The sequence below is a fragment of the Falco peregrinus genome, chromosome 10, assembly GCF_023634155.1.
Source record: "Falco peregrinus isolate bFalPer1 chromosome 10, bFalPer1.pri, whole genome shotgun sequence".
Classification (NCBI taxonomy): domain Eukaryota; kingdom Metazoa; phylum Chordata; class Aves; order Falconiformes; family Falconidae; genus Falco; species Falco peregrinus.
In genome coordinates, this window is record NC_073730.1 from 27,062,611 (window position 1) to 27,083,225 (window position 20,615).

At 37.1% G+C, this 20,615-nt stretch overlaps 1 protein-coding gene across 7 annotated transcripts in view; it reads right to left on the reverse strand.

Moving 5' to 3' along the window:
- Positions 1 to 20,615, reverse strand: part of LOC101910707 (BEN domain-containing protein 5) — a 965,145-nt gene that overhangs the window by 554,579 nt on the left and 389,951 nt on the right. For all 7 annotated transcript variants that reach the window (XM_055814853.1, XM_055814852.1, XM_055814850.1 and 4 more), the window contains one exon: positions 16,846 to 17,062. In XM_055814853.1, coding sequence (XP_055670828.1) covers positions 16,846 to 17,062 — 217 coding nt within the window. The remainder of the gene's footprint in view (positions 1 to 16,845; positions 17,063 to 20,615) is intronic.

Consider the following 20,615-nt stretch of genomic DNA (forward strand, 5'->3'; position numbering starts at 1 on the left):
GGATTCAATCTACATGTGGTTTTTATATGCAAAGCGTCTTCTATACAAGGTACACACTGACAAAGGCACATTTCCCTGAAGAAACAAGGAATATATTTTCAAAGTGGTTCATGAGGGTTTAGCCATGTGCTTTTCATTAATAGTGTCGAAGACTTGAGAAAAAATCCTTAACTTTTGCTTTAAGAAAGTAATGGCAAATGACTACATATGATCCTACAGTGAGCTCAGAATTTAGAGTTAAATTTCCTTTATTATCCTAGAATACACTTAACATTTTGCTTTATTAATTCCTGAAGAGACAGAAGCAGACCAGTTCCTAAACTGATCTTTTCAGCTTCCTTTCCACTGGTTAAGCAGGTATGAATTAAGAAGCAGAAAATAATGGCATGAGCTAAAACCTCCTGAACTCAGAAACAACATTTCAAAATTCAGCACCAGAGTGACCAGGTGGTTTGTGATTAAACATTTAAGATCCTAAGTTGTGTGTTCATGTTGTGTTAGGAGACAACATATTGTGTTAGCAAAACAGCAGCAGGATTTGCAGAGTGGGATCTAGAGGTGCACAAAGCCAATGAGAAGGAAATCTACAACAAAGGGGAAGGATAAGCTTGGGTGGGCCAAGTTCTCTCACAAAAAGTCTTCTGGATGCAGTAGAAATTCATCATATAGAAACCTGCCTCTGTGTATGCTTCTGCCTTTTACACATCTAGCAGATGCTCACACAGTATCATACCGTAAGTCTGTTGCCCTTGAACAATAAAAAAAAAAAAATCTAAAGGACAGTCTTGACACAGCCAAAGATGCTCTCAAATTATGCTGTACAGATTAAAATCAAGCAGTATTTTCCCAGGATGGTATTATTGATCATGTTGCCCAAATGCTAGTAAATACTGCTGTACAAAAACATCTGTCCAAGACTAGCCTACTAAATTTACTCCTCGAAGAAAAAAAGTTAACTTAATCTCAGAATTAAATTAAAGATGTTCTGTTTGAATAGCATCAAGCATGTAGAATCCCACTGTGGATTCCAATGTATATACCTGCTCAAATGCTCAGCAGAGAAACTCTGCATACATACAAGTGCCAGACAGAGGCAACAGGGCCAGCTACTTCTTACCCACAACATGCAATCTGTTGATACACTGAGAAACCAGTATTAGAAGATGCTTTAGTCAAAATGCTGTAGGTTATTAATCACAGCTTTGGGGTTCCTGACAGGTTGTTTTGATAAAATAAATCTATTTAAAGTGACTGTAATGAAATACTAACCCATTTTTGAAGGGCTTTTTAAGATGTTTTTAAGAAGTTTCAGATCAAAGACTCAGTTAATGTAACCTCCATGCATTAAATATTTAGTACTTAGTCACTTGAGCACTCAGGCATCTTGACATTGTAAAAGGGGGAGAGGGAAATTGAGTTTAAGTCAGTTTTGCACAGTGGGATTTTTCAGTTTTTATGTTAAAATCCCAGACATGTAATTTTAATACAAAGGGGTCTATTCTTTTACAACAGTATATGCACCACCCATTAAAAGAATTCTTTATGCACCTGCATAGGTAGGAGAATAAATCCTCTATAAATTCATTTCAGTAGAAACTGTTGTGCTGGGATTAACATCATGATTGAACATTATTTTGTCTCTGAGCTCTCTGATGGATGAAACCAAACGCACACGCTTCTCTTTCCAGAACAACTAGGCACTTAGAAGGAGCACAGAATTTGAACAATGGCAGCTAGATTTAAGCAACTTTTTGTAGATATTTGGATTATGTCACTATAAGACATTTCCCTTTTCTAACAGCCCTGAATTCCAACAGTTGCTCTTTACTGTTTCGTTTCTTCCAAGGGGCATGCTCAGATGTCTGCAATAGAGATCAGGATGAAGGAAATAATCCTATTTTGGGCCTTATTAAATTAGACGTCTTAAATTAATAAACTGCAAATTGTTATGGGCTGGATATCCATGCTAGAAACACAGCACTATTTATAAGTTCTACAAGTTCTCAAGCATCGCCTTTCTTGTGAAAGTTCACTGAGTGCAGTAGGAACTTGCGGATGACTTCAAGCAGAATGAATACACTCCTGAGTGCATTTCTTGGCTCATTTGAAAAGGATTATAGACCTAAAATACTAAAAATTGACTCTGAAACTATTGCCATGAACTATCCTTGACCCATATTAGTATCAGTCTCAGAAACAAGAGAACTATTGCATATTTCAATCCAGTTTAATGCAAACATGGTCACATGCAAGTTCTTTGATGCACAGTTACTCTAAGGCTCCTGTATTTCACAGTCATTCATAATACATAGAGAAAAAAAGAGTAACTTTAGTTCCAACATTACAAAAATATGGGGAAAAAACCCCCCAAACAGTTCTGTGTATCTTTTATTCATCTTACAGCAGGATTGAAGATGACTCCACCCTAATTTGAAGTTCAAAAAGCTAAAACTGACCTCTGAAGTAATGGTAGCAATACATATTCCCAAATCTGGTAAGCATCATCATTACCTGACCTTACTTGTCATAAGTGTCTTCTGAATGTTAGGCAAGCACAAAGGCTGTATGTCATCACGGGCTCATCCGTGACACTGAAAGACAAACAGCTGGTGAAAACATCTACATGTATCTCATGGTAACTGGATGACCTCATCTATTTTTCCCCAAGACTTATGTCCAGTTTTTCCCCTGCTTTTACTCCTGGCCATGGATCTGAAGCTCCTGTTTTCTCTGCTATATTAAATTATAGGAACCTGAGGTGCACGAACGTGCTTTTACAGGTGATTTTTCAGGAAATGGGTATTTCTTTGTACATAACCTCAATATTTCTTATGCAAGGTTGCTTCCGTATGCACACCACTGTGACAAAATCCACAATAGTAAATGAAACAAATGAATGCTTACTCTGCTGAAGAAGAAACTGTCAGAACTGTTATATCCAAAGACATCTAGAACAAAAGACAAGACTCACCATATAATGCATCAAAATACTCCAATAGGTCCCCGACGGATCTGCCCAACAGATAGTCAGAATGTATCTATAACGAACTATGGAAGCAGTTTGTGTCTGCCTTTCTTTTGGGTTCTTTTTTTTTTTTGGATATTGTTAAGAGTAGAGCCCTGTGCTCAAATCATGTGAAGAGCTAGTAAATCAAGATGATACCTGAAGAATTTACTTCTGTGAAAATAGATGTCTAAAGCCTTTCTAGAATCTCAGAAGTGAATGACATTCTCAAAACTAGGGAAAGACATAGATAATTTAATAATCCGGTTGATTCTGAAACAACTTTGAGAAATTCTTTTTTATGTAATCTAGGAGAACCTTTGTTGCAATGAAAGGCGGCACAGGAGAGGTCAGATATCAGATCTCCTTGCACCACCGCCTCTGTAACAGACATTATACTCAGAAGGAAGGCAACTTAGAGAGAGAGTAATGAGACTGTGACCAATGCTTCAGTGTGGGAGTCATGAGAAATGAAAGAAACAACGGAGATAGTTTTGATAACAGTGAAAAAAACTTAAAAGGCCTTTGAGAAATTTTATAGAAACTGAATGCAATATTATGAGATACTCAGTTTGACTGTGGCACCTTCAGATGCTCTATAGATTTTAAAAAAGAGAGAGAAAAGAAAAAAAAAAAAGGAAAGGAAAGGAGTTGTTTTCCAAAATCAACAAAAATGAATAGTTCAAATTGTATTGATTGGAAGACAGGAAATGTGAAAATTATCATGTATTTTTCTTTGTAGAAATTCATGTCATTCTAGTAAATTTCAGTTTATTACTAGCATGTTTAGACTTGTAATGAATATGACCTTCTGAAATCAGAATACATCCACATGTAATGCTTTAAGATGCAAAAGAAGAAGATTGGCTTGAAACAATTTGCTTCTCTGTTTAGAATTAGAGAAAAGAACCGCAATGGACATCTGAAAAGAAGAAAGCTTGGTTATGTTATCTAGTAATGGGAAAATTGTTTTGGGCCTTTGGCATTCAGGATCATTTGAGTAAACAACATGCAATCAGCCTACCCGACTGTGACATGGTGTCTCCCAGAGAGATTCAACCCAGACTGCCCCTGGAAGAAAAGCTGTAAAATTTCATATTCACCTTGGCTGCAAACAGGGGTACAGTTGGGTATTCCCAGCATACAGAATATCATATGAAGCTGCTGTAAGGAATTCTATCCATGATCATTGTTGAAATATAACTGCCACTAGTGCTAAGTGTCGTCAGGGAGACCTGATGACATGTGATCGGTTCCAGAGGTTTGCTCTCATAACACATTAATGCTATATAGTAGACTGTGATCATAGCCTTATAACCATTATGGAGTATTTTTGAGTCAAAGAAAGAAAATGTTCAGAGTCCAAATATCTTTGTTATTTCTAGTAAAATTATGTGTAATAACAGTTCCCAGATAATCCCAGTGTTCTGAATTGTCTGTGCATGTAGGATGCCTACTCTGTAAAAGACACATCTCTCTGATGTTTTCCAATAGGTCATACAGTGTGTGCTGCTGTCAGAGTACAGGCTATCCTACATCCTAGCACACGGAGCAGATTTCAAATTACCTTCAGCAACTTCTGAAACTAATAAAAGAAGGTATTTTTTTGTGAGCTAACAGTTTTTGGATATTAATCACCACCAGCCCATGACCTTTGTAAACCTCTTGTTGTGATTCAGCATTATTGCAGGTAAAGCTAATCATTTGTGACAGTATGAAGACAGCTTGTCTGTATTCTTAAAAATAGATAGACATTAAAAATGGTCACTCCCCTAGGTTATTTAGGAAAACGGATTATGGAGCAACTGTTCTGTGGTCACCAGACGTAGGAGAGATCTTCCTTCCTTTCAGAGTAAGTTATCAGATGGAGCATATCAAGAAATTTTTGCCATTATTTGAAAATACATGAAACTAGGGGGGAAATAATATCTGGAATGCAATTTGTTCCCCAGATGTTAGAACATAAACACAGGTGCACTTATTAGGTAAGGAAAGATACATAAGATCAGGAAAGGATTTTAGCATGCAGTCCTCATTCACTTCTACCAAAAGTGTGCTTGGCTGATACTGGAGAATTTGGAGATGGTGGGTAGGTATACAGGAACCACCAGTTTACTTTTCTTGGTACTTACCTGGTGGTTCATATTGGCTTTGGCAGCAGATAACAGAGGATGTGGCTGCTGTCAAGGAGCTTTGCAATCCATTCTTTTTCCTTTTTTCTGACTTAACTTTCTAATGAGCAGAGCCTGGCTTACTTATTTTGTAACATACATACATAAATTCATTGTAGTTCTGAAGGAAGTCCAGCTCTCTGACAGCAGAATTTGTATTTACCTGTATTTCTCTGGGAAGATGAAAAATCTGAGATTTCAGAAACCACAGCTATTCTGCTTCATTATTGTCATAGCAACAAATGATCTTGAAGCACTTTATGCAACATCTATAGCCATTTGTAGTATAGCTGTAGCTACTAACTTGTTTTCATTAATGGCCAGCATAAACTAGTCTCTGTGCTCTTTGCAATTTAATTGATGAACCACAAAACAAATGGTTATAGTTAATAAAATTATATTTTGCCATCTGTGTCCAGTAATGAGAAAATCTGAATTATAGGAATGAAAAAGAATGAAGTTTTCTGCCAAACAGATCAATGCATCCCACCTCTTTGTCAGCATTAAATTAGATGTTATCTGTTGCTGTGTATTTCTCTCATTGGTTGCCATGGCTATTGGGAATTTCAGCCAAGATGGACATATAGGAATTCTGTTTGACCATAAGGAATATAATATTCTTTTTCTTTGTTTTTCTACAAAGTCTGTGTAGTATGAGTCTACAATGTTATTTGGTCTGAGTGCATCCAAGTCTCATTTATGGAAGGACAATTCTGTTCAGCTCTGCAGTGTTATTTGCTGTTACAAAATCTTATCTATTTCTATAAAAGAAATCTAGAGGATATGAGCAGTTTTATTCCTAAAGCTCTGAAGGATTTCAAAATCAGCTGGAGCTCAAGGCAAATCTGGTTCTGCCACAGTATCTTGTAAGGATGATTACAACAGCAGAAAAGTACACCTTTGAAACACATATTCTTTTTTCCTGAGTTCACCTTCTGGGCGGTTTGTTCTCTTGAGTGTGAGTATATATAGCCTGGATTCTTCATAAAGACAAAGAGGCCACCACAATTAAAAAAAAAAAAAGAAGAAGAAAAGAGAAAAACTTTTATAAGTTCTCTGAGACCCTACAATATAATTATATAATTAATTCCTATAAGAAGAGATGGTCCTTATGCAGAAGATACCAAAGTCCTTTGTGTTAATAACTTGCTTGTCTAGAGCATACTAAGGACCTAGACCATTTCCTTAAGCTTTAGAGAGGAAGGCAGACTACAGGTAATATGGAGATTATGCATTTCCACTCGCTGTAGACAAAGAACATCCAATGCTTTTGAGCATCCTGTTGGGAGTGGTACCACTATTATTCTACCTTGCCTTTCAGATTTTGAAACATTAATTGTTTGGACTAATATCTATGTCCAGGTCTAAGACAAATTTTGATGGGCCTCACTGTATTGCCAAAATATCTCCTGTTTTTCCAACATAGTATCATCCACCTCTGTTTTAGTCTTCATCTGTTAATCTGTAAAGTGCCCTTAATCAGTCATCTCTGACATTCCTATAAATTTTCCATGAGGCATAGCACCTCTACCGGCTATTTTTCGTTCTCAGGAGGCAAATACGAAAAACAGATTTGATGTCTTGAATGACTTGAACTGTGCAAAATACCAGACTCCTTTTCTAATTATTTTCTTGAACACCATGGACCACGCTTTGAAGAGCTCGGCAGTTGCAAATAGGGCCTGGTTTCCAGAACACCAAACTTTTTTTTTTTACTTTTTTTTTTTTTTTTGGCATGTAACTATCAAACGTTCAGCTTCAGTTTTGTGTATCAGGACTTCTGAAAGAAGAAGTTTGTATTTTCAGCTTTCCAAAACTGTATGTGAAAATGCTGTGTGCACACCCCCATCAGCTCGCGTGCCCTGTCCATGGCGCTGGCAGCAACCTGACCGCTCAATCCTGACGCCAAACTCCCTGCACAGTCACTGTTTGGTATGGCCAACCTCAGAAAGCCTTTTCCACAGGCTGCCTCTAAATGATCCTTCTTCTCCTGCCTCCTTCCCTATAAAATCACACTACAGTCAGAAGAATGTTATGAACCTTAACTCACTGACATTTATGCAGTATTTTGGAGGCTGTCAGAGCAAATTTTCTAAAAAGCCCTGGGTTTTCTTTATGATAGACATAAGATTTTCTTTCATTCCATGCTGCAGAGCAGCGCATCATTCATAAATATGGAGAAGACTAGTTAATATTTTAATTCTAAGCAACTTAGATTTAAAAAAAAAACCAAACAAAAACACTTTTAACAATGAGCAGCTGTTATTAATGAACTAAGAAGCTGATTAAAAATATCATGATGGATATTAATGCACTATTATAATCCACCTGAATGTAGAAGATCTAAATGGAAAAGAAATATATGTATTATAAAATCCAGAAGTCTTTATATTTTGAGAAAGTAACAGCCTTCTTACAATTTAACTAATTAAGATTAAGCACAACATTGGATGCAATTAATGGGAAATTCAAAATAAATGGGAGAAAACAAATTTCTGAAACTGTTTTTTCTTTTGAGTAACCCTATGAAAATTCCTGAAATGGATGGTATCTCTCCTTTGTCTTCCTCCATGTTACACATTTACTAGCACATCAGATACAGTAGTTCAGAAAACCAAACATTCTCTGTGGAAAGGTATGTCCACAAATGTAGGGAATTCTGAGTGAAAACTTTTGACTGTGGGCCTAGGGCTGACTTTTTTTTTTTTCATTGAAAATGTCATGTAACTCAGACCTTTTCAATCTGTGTTCATTTTCTCAGACTGTTCTCTGCTGCCACAGTATGGTGCTCAGCAGCTGTTTGAAAACATGAAAAAGAGGATCCTTATCAGGGAATGCAGTTCTTTTCATGTACCTATATGATTGGTTGCCGTGTAAAATCTCTTTTAAAGACTATTAAAAAGGCTTTAAACTGTATCTTATATTACCTAAGTGAAAAAAACAATTTTCAATTAAGTACCTACTGCTTTACATTAAAAAGCTCCTGTCTCCTCATGTTATTTGTATGTTATTCTGTCTTCAAAACAAAGATAAACATGGCTTTTGGCATTTGTGGATAATAGCAGCACTCAAACAGGAGTCAGCATTTTCTGGAGACATGCTCTTTTTTTTTTTTTCAGTACTATTATGACCTAAAATAAAGCATGTTTGAATGTAACATGATGTCTTAAAATAAGGATGGCACTAGCCTCCCTTACATGTAAGTTTGATGTCCTTCTTCATTGCACTATTCTTTGATTCAAAAATACCTTCCTAACAGTGCAGAAAAGTAAGGGCCATAAAAACCAGACTGCAATCAGGAATGGACCACAGGCAACATGCAGTATCTCCCAGCTATGCTTTCCATAAATCCATTACATTGTCATGAGCCTTTGTTCTTCCCTTGAAGTACATACGTTCAAATACTTGGGGTCAGCAGTAAGGATGTGCTTAGTCAGTTTGGGCCACCTGAACTAAACTTCCTTGGTCTGTTATCTTATAATCTGCATCAAAATCTTTTCTTACTTCTTTATATTATCATTCTATGAGGTATAAAGGTATATCCCAAATTCCCTTCTGACATACAAGCTGAAATCTTTTTAGAGCCAGCTTTCAGCTTTCAAGGCTTAAGGACAACAGAGATAAAGTCTTACTGAATATGTGCATGGCAAGGACAAAGAATTCCAGCATTAGCACAGATCTCTTATGCAGAAGGCCTCAAGTGCACACCTTACTCATACACTACAAAAAGGACTGCTGAGCAATTACGGGATTCACGTTACACACAGATATTCAGCATATTTATAAAGAACTGCAAAAAGGGTTTCAGAATACATTACTTGAACCAGCTTCTTCAACTAGATGTGGACAAGCAATGAAATATCCAGAGACGGCATGACAGACAAATAAATACTTCCTTAAATCATATTTTAGACTTCTTTTGATTTGTTATTTCAGTATTATCTGTTAGGTATATACCATTACAAGGGGGAAGATTAATCTGAAGGGAGGGTGAAAGAAGGTATATATAAACCTCAAACCCTGACTGTGCCAAAAAATTTGTTTGTTTACTTTTGAATGTTTTATTTGCTACATTATGTTTAAAGTGGGAGTAAATGGCTTGCAGTCTTACACACAATTCTTAAATATCTTGTCCAGTGGGAATTGTGTAATACTGGAAAGTTATCTGAAACCGTATCTACCTCGTTGTGAATTTGTTTTGTTCTTACGCTACAAGGAGTGAATGACGTTGCTGGCCAAATCCATTGGCTACCAATGACTGGCAAGTAAATTCTTTCCACTTCCTAAAACCAGACCTCTAAATTAGCTCTCAGCTTCAGTGGTGTCAGTGTACTGTAAGCAAAGGTGAAATGCTAGACAAGCAAGCCCCTGGGAGCTTATTAAAACAAATATTTAAAGAGAACTGAAATACAAGTCAACCAATAGCCAGATCCATTTACATTCATGTGAGACTGAAAACAACATTACTCCTCTTTACTTTACACATAAGTTTGGCTGGAGACACTGAGAATCTGGGCAAAAAATCTAGGATATTTTTATTGTTGTTATTTTTTTTCCTGTAGTCATGTTTTATAGTGGTAGTACAAGATAACGACAAAATATTAGGGCACCAGGCCTTGATCCTGCCGCATGATTGTTGTGACCTTGGAAATTAAAGATATTTTTTACACACATTTAACTTGATGCCATGAACTGTGCCAGTTACTTCAACAGGACTATTTAACATGCTTAAGTTTAAATCTATGCTTAAGTGTTTTGCTGGATCACAGCCACAATGCTCGGTTTACACAAATCATATGAACAAGATTTTGCCTAAGGTATTTAGAGATTTTAATACATTATACTTACATTATATAGCTAGTATAAAGCTAAATCAATAAATAGTTCTTTCTTTGGTTAAATTAAAAGGCATAAATCCAAATCCCTTGGACTGAGCAGACTTTAAAATTGTTAGATAAACCTTCAACCCCAAGGTCTCAGCCCTACAAGTAATGTGGGCCAGGCTAAGCATCTTTTGGGTCTACAGTCAGATAATACAGATTATATTGCAACTCCAGCCCCACAGATGCATTACACAGTCACCACTCAGGAGATCTAAATAGAAACCAACTCAAACATAGTCAAAATCCCAGCAGAGTCAATGCAGTAAAGCGCTACGGGGCAAATGTAGCTAATAGCTCCACATAGCACGATTTCCCCTACATGCAAATACATTCAGCATCACTATCAACATGGTAATTATTGCTTAATGCTGTGCTACAAAACAGGGAAAACAAATATCTGTAAAGGGAAGTGAAAGAAGAATGAACGTATTCCAGGGTTTTCACAGGTTTCTGAGGGCAATACTTATCTTCAAAATACTTACATGTCCTTCAGGGCAACTGGGTAAATTTTAAAACCATAAAAAGCTTTACACTGGTGCATATACAGGACCTTAGACTTGGTTTTTTGATGGAATGATAATTGTTTGTACTATGTTATTTCCCAAGCACCAAACAAAAAAGGAGTTCTAGTGAGCAAGGCAGTAAACACAGAAAGTGAAATAGATGCTCCCTGTCCCCAAAAGCTTCGGATGCAGTAACTAAAGGCAGCTGCCCAGATCTGGGGGTTGAACTGACTGTGTGGACAAACCCAGTTTGTTTCCTATTGGGATTACAGCTATCACACTGAGCTGTATGGCTCAAAACCAAGCAGCAGAAAGTGCTGAGGACAGGAATGAGTAAAATCTGCCTCTTATCTGCAATTTGCCACGAAACGAGGATTCAGAGCCTGAAATGCCTTTCTGCACTTGGATGTTAACTCAGGTAAGTTAGGACAACTAACTTGGATTCTCATAGATATACTATGAATATATCTATGAATATATAATTCATATATAATGTGAATATAGAAGTAGATAAACTAACAAGGATCATTGATGTTTCCTCTCCAGGTTGAAGACTGAAAAAAACACATATTACGTTAGCTTCTCTGGAAATGCAGGTGTATATATTAGGGGATGGAGCAAACAGGGAGCACAAAACACATACAGACGAGGAAGATGGGCCATAGACCTGAACATGATGTTACATGAAGTGGCACTGAGATAAGGATACTGAGGGCAGAGAAGAGAACATGACTGCCTTGCACTGTCCTGGTATTTAAAAGACCTAACAGCTATCTTGGATTTTCCCTTCCAGATTCAAAGAGATAAGGAGAATGAATGAGAAAAAGCAAAGCAAAATAAGCAACACAAGAGCAGCAAACAAATGCCACAACTTCTTTCTTGTAGTTAGCTTAGAAAGCATAAACTGAATGGAAAGAAAAGAGAAAGTTAAATTTGAGGTAAAGAAAGGGTGAGTCAGATGAAGGACAAGTGTGGAGTAAAGGTGAGATGAAGAGCCTGACATGGAAGTGGAAAGACCCATGAAGCAAAAGGCCAACCTGCTACAGAGAGTCTAATGAAAACTTCTGAAAGGTCACTGACTTTCCAACAGTTTCCACATGTGGCTATAGAATGAAAATATGCAGCTTGGGACCTATGCATGAAAACTGTACAGACTACCACCACCACATACAATTCATTTACTGTCATCCCTTTCAAGAGGTTTTCTTCTTAATAAAGTAGATCATAATTTTTTTTCTGCAGGTTGTTTCTTTATGCTCAAATCTTCTTTTTTGTGAAGTTCCAAGTTGTTTTGGCTTTTGGTTTTTTTTTTTTTCTTAACCGTTTTTAAAAAGACAAGGGTAGTCATAAAATAAAAGAAAAAAATCACTTAAGTTTTAAATCCTTCCCAATTTAAGACTTTTTACTCAGATAAACACAATCTATGCAAATTTTCTAGAAATTATTGAACTATATGAACCAGTGCTCTTTCTGGAATTTAAGAAATAACCAGCTTATACATTTAGTAACCTTGCACAATATCAAGTATAAATGATAGTTTTATTGAGTTTATTTTTTCTAAAACTATATATTGCTGCCAACAAACCAAAGTATTTCTAGTTTTTACCATGAACAGTTGTATATATTCTACAGACAGATGGTAACTTTCAATAGTAACATAGTTTTGCCTATCTTTCCTAGTCCATGATTCCCATAAGACAGTTTGTCCCCCAGAACTTCCTTTAAATTCTAACAAAGAAATTATCCTTAAAACTGATGGTATAGAATAATTGCCTATTATTTTTCATGTTATTTATATCATTTCCATCGTAGCACACTGTGCTATTATATACTATAAATCATATTTTATTTCAGAAAGAACTGTCGGTGGTGTTATTTTCAGGTCCAACTCTACTTCTGCTGCTATCCAACCCAGCTGAGAAAATAACTGTAGGAGCATTTAAAATCTCACGCACACTTTTGGGATGACATCCGTATTATGAATGTTACGGGAACAGCAGCACTATGTGAGTAAATAGATATAACGCTGAATAAACAGAATGTGCTCTGAACATGTATGTAGGTGCACTTTTACATTCTAGAGAAATGAGAAGTTGGTTTGACTTTTCTTAAGCATTAATTCTGTGGCCTTTTTCAGACCAAGTGAATTGCCACAAATTGCATTTAGACGATATTTCAAGCTAGTTCCAGTCAGATCCATTGGAAAGTATCTGATACCAACATGATTTCAAAGGTATGACACATCATACTGAAGCCTGTAACTTTTTTTTTTTTTGAAGACGAACAGTATACTTTTACAGAACTGTATTATGTAACCTAACACTGAACACAGAAATGGGAAATCTAACCTTAGAAAAATTGTCTGTTTTCTTTGTTTCATGCTTTAAGAGTCATAACTGAGCAGTCAAAAATGGATCAGTGGATATCAGTAGAACTGATCAACTATTTTTACTGGGGTACCCAGTCATTTAGACGGCAAATAAGGGATATTTGATCAATGAACCAGCAATGTGACATCTGGTGTGCAGTTTCACAGTCTTAGGGCCTCATTCTGATCTCTCCGATACCAGCATAAATTGGGAGTAACTTATGTAAATTAAAAGCACACACCAAAGTGGTGTGGAGTCAAAATGAAGTACCTTGTGTTCCAATCTGTTTCACTCAGTATCTCATGTCTGACTTAAGAGATTGGCTCACTTACAGAGCTCTACATTAGACATATTGCCTTCTTGTTTTAAAATATGTATGTTTAATATTTAATTGAACACAATTCCATATTCCAGTCTCTGTGTACTGTGGAAGTTCCTTTGAGGCTTGTGGTTTGAATGTGCAGTTGCAATTCTCCTGAAGTGTAATTTGGAACACCATTGCCTAATGAGGTGAAAGGACATATCTGTCGCCAATTAATCTTGGTTCTTTTTTGAGTGATTAATGAAAATATTGCTAAGCCAGTGGTGATTTGTAAAGTGGGCTGCAGGAGTTGAGCCAGGCTCACCAAAACTCATTTAATTTATTATATATGATAGTTGAATATTAGCAGAGGTACCAATCTCAGCAATTGTCTGCACACTTCAGGTAAGCACAGCTAACTTAGACCACCAGCTACAAAAAACAACACACCCAAATTTTTGCCAACTCTGAATTACTAGCTATAATGGTACACATAACTGTTACTTCATATGAGACTGTATAAATACCATAAAATAGTGTAACTGTAAATTGAGCCTGTGCTTATATTTTCACAGAAATACAAAAAATATTTTTAATTATATTATGCTGTGAATATTTGCATAATATATGCCAAGATGAGAGAAACATTAATAATATGTAAAAAAACTAATTTCACCATTTAAAAAAAAATGCTTACTGATTTTGAACTTATGATCTGTTTGGAAAAACTGTAGAAAGTCTGAAGTTACCTAAGGCCAACAATGGCAGAATGAAAATTGCAGTTTAAATGACACCTGGGTGACCATCACAGCTAGCTTGCAGGAGAGACTATTTTCAAGACCATTTGGCACATCTAGAATGTGGGATAGCTCTCTGAAGTAAAGAACATAAACATTAAAAGGTCAAAAATAGAACCGCTAAGTTATCCATTGACACTGGCAATGGGAATCTTCGCCATTTGGCTCTGAACCACTTCCCCATTCTACATCCTAATGACAATTACATGTCCCATACTGATATTTCACTTTCAATTTTCATAGAATTACTGAAAGTATTTAAGGAGTTAATGGAGGCATAGTACTTTCTTTAGAGAAAATATAAGATTAGAAATTAGATTGCCTTGAAAATACTACCTGCCACAAAATGTGCACTCAGAAAGCCTTCAGGAGTAATCATCTAAGCATGGTTTCTTGTGACTTGCATTTTACTGTTCCACGAGAAAGAAAAATTAAAAAAAACCCAAACAAACCCAAAGATCTGTGGTGAGATTCTGTTGTCTCCAAGAGGCACAGTTCAAAACTTCATCATCCAGGAGAGATGAAATTGCTTCAAACCATTCTCTAACCTACAAACTGCTGCAGGGAACTGTAAAATTCCTCAGGAATGAACCAGAGGGTATTGGTGGCTACATGACAGTTCAGCAGAGATGCCGTGGCCTTCCCCTAACATGCTACCCTGCTTCAGCCCCGTGCCCAGCACGAAGACTTCAGCTTGTCCTCAGAAAGCATCTTTAAGTTGCCTTTCACCGGGTGCTACCAGGGGTATTGTCCCTTCACCAGGAATAGTGTTTCTAAGGGCCTCTTTATGCCAGTCTGATTCCTCTTATCTTACATAAGGGGCCAGACCAGGGACAGAGCTCGCTTTCTTAGCTCTAAATCTATCCTATATGGCACGCAATTCTCTAAAGTACAGCCGGCTTCTGCTTTGATGAAGCACTGTGCACTGAAGACTGAAGGATCCTGTTTTTCACCATTTAAAGATGCATGATAGTAACAAAGCTCTATGTTAAAATATTTAACTTGCAGAGAACTTATGGAAATTGTCTATTCAAGCTCAGCAAAGACATTAAATTACCAAGCTGTTCTAGGACAGTTGTGTGTGGAGAAGAGCCAGAAATGCTCTGAGATTGTAATGTTACTTACAAAGATTACAGCATGAGCCTGATTCACAAGCTTTTTATACAGATCAGCATGGTGAGCTGCAAAATGTTACCATATCAATTTCTGCAAAACATACTGTGTGTGTACATATAGATATAAAATCAGGACTTACACATAGCACATTTCCTGCCACATTTTGAATAGCATCTGTTTGTTTAGTTTGCTAAAATATGAAAAATAATACTTAACAACTACTGGTAACACAATGTTAACAAGATTTAAGAGTATAGCTCTGTCTGTCAAAATGCAGATAAAAGACAAATCCTTCTATCTCAGTGTTTTAATCAGTCAGATCAGGGTTTTGATGAATATGCAAATGTGACTGTTTATACACTATTTTCAGAGTGAAAGGAAACAAATTCAGTTTCATTACAGAATTAATGACAGCTCTGTCCTCTAAGATTAATAATTGAAACCCTACACAAAGCAAGATGATAGCACTCTTTCCTCCCAATCTCTGAAGATTTTACTTTCCTATTTTTTTAATACCCCTCTCCCTTATAAGTGCTTGTCCCCCTGATTGGAATGGTTACTAACTAATTCCAGTTCAGGGATATGCAACAGTCATTTTTAGACCAAGAACTCAACTGACAAAAGAGTTAAAAAAACTCTTTCTTTTGTTAATTCTGTTTTGCCTCTTCTCTAAAAGTTACTTTTTTCCTCCAAGTTTTATGCCACCATAGGGATATCAATGGCCTGCTCTAATGCTGGAAGCCTTTTATTTATTCCAGTGCAGGCTATGATTTGATTCTGATTTTCACAATATATGTTGGGATTCATTTTAAAGCCCCAGCTGCTGGGATTATCAGCCTTCATAGGAATCACAGCTTTCTTCTTCTGACACACACACACTGCAGGTTTAGGTCTCGTCAAATCTCGGAGAAAAGATTAAGAATGTCAAACAAGTGCACTATGAAGTCTGAGAATGCAAAAGGAAAACAAAAGAAACAAACAAGAAAACCCAACAAGACCATAAACCACAAGATTTCAGTTATTATTTTTTAATTTGATTTCTGAGTCAATATGGGAGTGGCTGAGTCATACTTTCCAAATCCTCAGGACAGGCAACATTTCAGAGAAAGGTTATAGCAAAGTGAGCAGAACTTCAGACTTACCATTAACCCTCCCTTCTGCACCAGAACTGTCACATTTCATTTTCATGTGGCCACCAGGATCTATACTGAGACTACCAAACATCTTTTAATTTTAAATCACCAAAGCAGCCATTCTTCAAGAGTAAATAAAATAGGTAGTTTGTGTATGTTTTGCATTATTTACCAAGAAAAGCTATACTCTAGTTCCAAAGATACATATTTCCTTCTGAACAGCAAAGCTCTTCCAAAAAAACAAACGGACAGAGTATTCTAAAAATCACATTTCTTCAATAAAGCTGTTTCAGTTTCATCTTTTAATGTCATTAGAGGTGAACTGATCATACATGCGAATTTAGCATTGCCTTGCACATCGCAAAGGAAATATTTTATGTGACATTAAATTAGCATTTGTCTATATTTCACCATGCAGGTACACTACCTCATGTGTCATTGATAGCAGTAAAACAAATATGTGCATGTGTGTACTTTAGCAGGGATGATGAATTATATACTTTATAAGCATTTAAGGGTAGCCATTCATAATGAAGCCTGCTAGTTGGCAAGCATGCCTATTACTTACCACGCTGAGACCTAGCGATTCTCTGCAAAAGTAGTCCATGTTCCTCCTTTGTAGGCTGTCAAGATAGTGCTGAAGGCGAGTATAGGTGTAGGGGTAGCAGTAAGCAAATTGATAAGTGTCATCCTCTCGGTCAAAGCAAAAAGCAAATGACATGACATAGTTTCTCCTGTGGTCTGGGCAGCGATAGTAATACACATTTTTAGAAGGTATTCTTTGCCTAAAAGACAAAAGCAACAAATATATACATTGGCATATACATTCATTGACATAAATCTGCACAAAAAGGCTATGTAAGATTCAAGTTTCCTCAAAAACAAATGAAGTGAAACAGCTTGAACTGAGGAGCTGGTGAGCAGATCCCAGAGCCTGCATTCCGCAGCGCTCATGCAGACAGTCCCTGCGCCTGGGCCTATGCATGGCACAGCTACTGTGCTGGTGCAACAGTCACCACAGGGACTGCAGCTTGCTCCTTGTGCCCAAGCTGGCAGAGCCACCAAAGCTGGAGAGAGCATCATGTAACCAGAGAAACCACTCCCGTGAAGTGAAAAGGATGCACAGGAAGTTAAACTGTCCCCTACTTCACTACCAAGCTGGTACAACCTCATACTACCACACAGGTTTCAGCCAAAATTCTGGCTGGAGTGTGGCTAGATCCTTTGAGACAGGTCTAATTCACCAGCACAGAGATGAGGCATAATTAACGAAGGAATGTCAGTATAAGGCAAAACCAATAGAACAGTTACTGAAATTCAGGACGTCTTTTTATTTTTATCCTTAATAGTTGGGGGGATATATCAACACCCAGCCAACGAACGGAGGAACAGATAAATTCCTGAGATGAAAAAACAACCCCCCAAAACTCAAACAAAAAGCCTCAGGTATGGAAAATAACCTATTTCTAAATTAGAAAGCAAACCAGAAAAGGGTATTTGGTCTTGTTCCAAATTGGATTGCTGCCCTCCTTGAGAGTTCTGGCTTATCTGACAAGATAAAAATGAATATACATGATGGTAAATAATTATAATAAAGACATTTATGTCATTGCTATCAAGCTGGTATCTGTTCAAGGAATAACAAATGTCTGCCTGCCATCTTTCACTCAACTTCAATTATTCTGTTATTTCTCAACAGAAATTAGTAATACTTCAGAGGTGGGTCAAAAACTTGTTCTGTGACTAGAGATGTTCAATATTTCTGTTTGTACCCCTTCTTGATTTTGTAGATCGATTTTCTAGCCTTATTTATATAGGAGATTCTCTAGTCATGCCATGCACTTGTAATTTGATGTAACTAATTTACCAGTCACGTTTGGCAACAAAACACTATGGTTCTGCAGACTAACTTATTCAATTATGAAACATTATAAACAGGTCTTATCTAATGATTGGAGCAAATCTCAGCTAAACTAGGCTGATGGTGAGGGAAAACATAATAAGATTTACAGACATAGCAGTAGTAATATGCCTCTTTGTAATAGTTCCGAGAAGCTGGTCTACTGCAGAGTATCAGTTTTGGCCTTTCATTACTGATATGAAATAGAGAACAAAACCTTCTCATTATGCAAAAGTACATGCTAGCCAATTAGCAGCAGTTAAGGAGTGTGATCAGCAAGACTCAGGATCTACAAAGAGAAACAGAAAGGAATTGAGATGTTCTTTAAAAAGTACAATAAAGAGCCAGTGATGCAGTTAATTAGACTTGAAATAAGAATTTATTTGCCCCTTTTATTGCCCTGGTTCTTGAATGTTCAAGGCTTCAAGAATGTACTTCAGTATCACATGAGCCAGCAGTGTGCCCAGGTGGCCAAGAAGGCCAACAGCTTCCTGGCTTGCATCAGAAATAGTGTGGCCAGCAGGAGTAGGGAAGTGCTCATGCCCCTGTACTCAGCACAGGTGAGGCTGCACCTCGAACACCTGTGCTCAGTTTTGGGTCCCTTGCTACAAGAAAGACATAAAGGTGCTGAAGCGTGTCCAGAAAAGGGCAACAAAGCTCATGAAAGGTCTGGAGAACAAGTCTTAGAGGAGCAGCTGAGGGAACTGGGGCTGTTTAGCCTGGAGAAAAGGAGGCTCAGAAGGACCTTATTGCTCTCTGCCTGACAGGAGGCTGTAGTAAGGTGGATGTCGGTCTCTTCTCCCAAGTAACAAGCAATAAGACAAGAAGAAATGGACTCAGGCTGTGCCAGGGGAGGTTTGCATTGGATTTTAGGAACAATTTCTTCACCAAAAGGGTTGTCAAGCATTGGAACAGGCTGCCCAGGGAAGTGGTGGGGTCACCATCCCTGGAGGAATTTAAAAGCCGTGTAGATGTGGCGCTCAGGGACATGGTTTAGTGGTGGACTTGACAGTGCCAGCTTAATGGTTGGACTTGATGGTCTTAAAGATCTTTTCCAAACTGAATGATTTTATGATCCTGTGATTTTTGGTTAAATAAGACACTTGTTTATCACTAAGATCTGAAAATTATTTGTAAGCCACAAATATGAAGGACAGAAAAACAATTCTTTTAACTTTTTTTTAAAAGTATCAGTAAGGGAAAAATGCCACCAGCCGTCTGCACGCAGTACCCTAACCTAATAGGTTTCTTCAGTATCTTAACATATTTCTATCATTCGCCCTTACTCTGGAGTGCTATAGGACATCCCTCATTTGATCTCAAATCAAGCAGATGATATGGCAGTGGGTAAATGTATTCTAGCTCCCAGTCCTCAAACTGTAATGCAAGTTTAAACAGTATGTTGCTGAGTTGTTGAACTTTATTTGTTTCCAAATTAGCATGGGAGAAATAATAAAGGAAAAGCCTCACTTTATGCTATAAAAAAATCATGTAAAGTGAGACCAATAGGAGGAAAATCAGGATTTTAGAATGGCTAATGCTAATTGGAATTCATCTGCTGATACTTAATGTTTAAATGACACATAGTTCTCCTTGGTTCAATAACTTTCTACTTTTAAACAAGTTGAAGACAACTTTGTTAATGTATTAAAGGCACTTTTGATATTTCATTCCCTTTCCCCTTCATTATAGAAGCTAAGCATCTGTTTTATTATCCACTTTGACACATCACTTTATGGCTGCATTTGGCTATTATGGCTAATCTTGATGTCTAGGACATCTGGTATTGACATTTCACTATCTGGTGTCTGACACAACAGCAGAAACCATCCTCAGTTCCCAGGTTTAAATTCACCCTCTCAGGGCAGAAAGTGCCCAAACTCTTAATTCAAACCATATCTTCCAAAAATAATTATAATAGTACTCCTGTCACTGCTAATCTATTTTTATCTCTTCTAGCACTTTGTCACTGCTAATCTATTTGTGAGTCATATAGAGAAAGAGAGTTAGTGTTTAAATACCAACAACACATCTTTACACACAGGAGCCTAATCAGATTGAGATCTTATCAGGGAATTAAAGAAAAAAGAAAAAAAAAAAAGGGAAAGAAAAAGAAAGAAAAGAGACACAGTACTAGATATCACCAACTGAGTTTTTGATAACGAAAAGACATTGCTCAGTTCTTGAATTAACCTTTGTGTCCTAGACGCACTATTGTTTACTCTTTCCCTTTTTTGTTCTATGCCTTCTGGAAAAGGACACCCACACACTGTGGCAGCAGCTGCTCCTATTAATTTAAAGCTATTACAAAAATTAAAATTAAACCCAATTACTTTGGCTGGTTTATAGCCGGGGAACGGCTTAGTCTGATTGTTCCCTCTGGTTATGGACAAAAACAATATTCCTACCTACAGGCAGCTGCCAGTGGAATACTAATG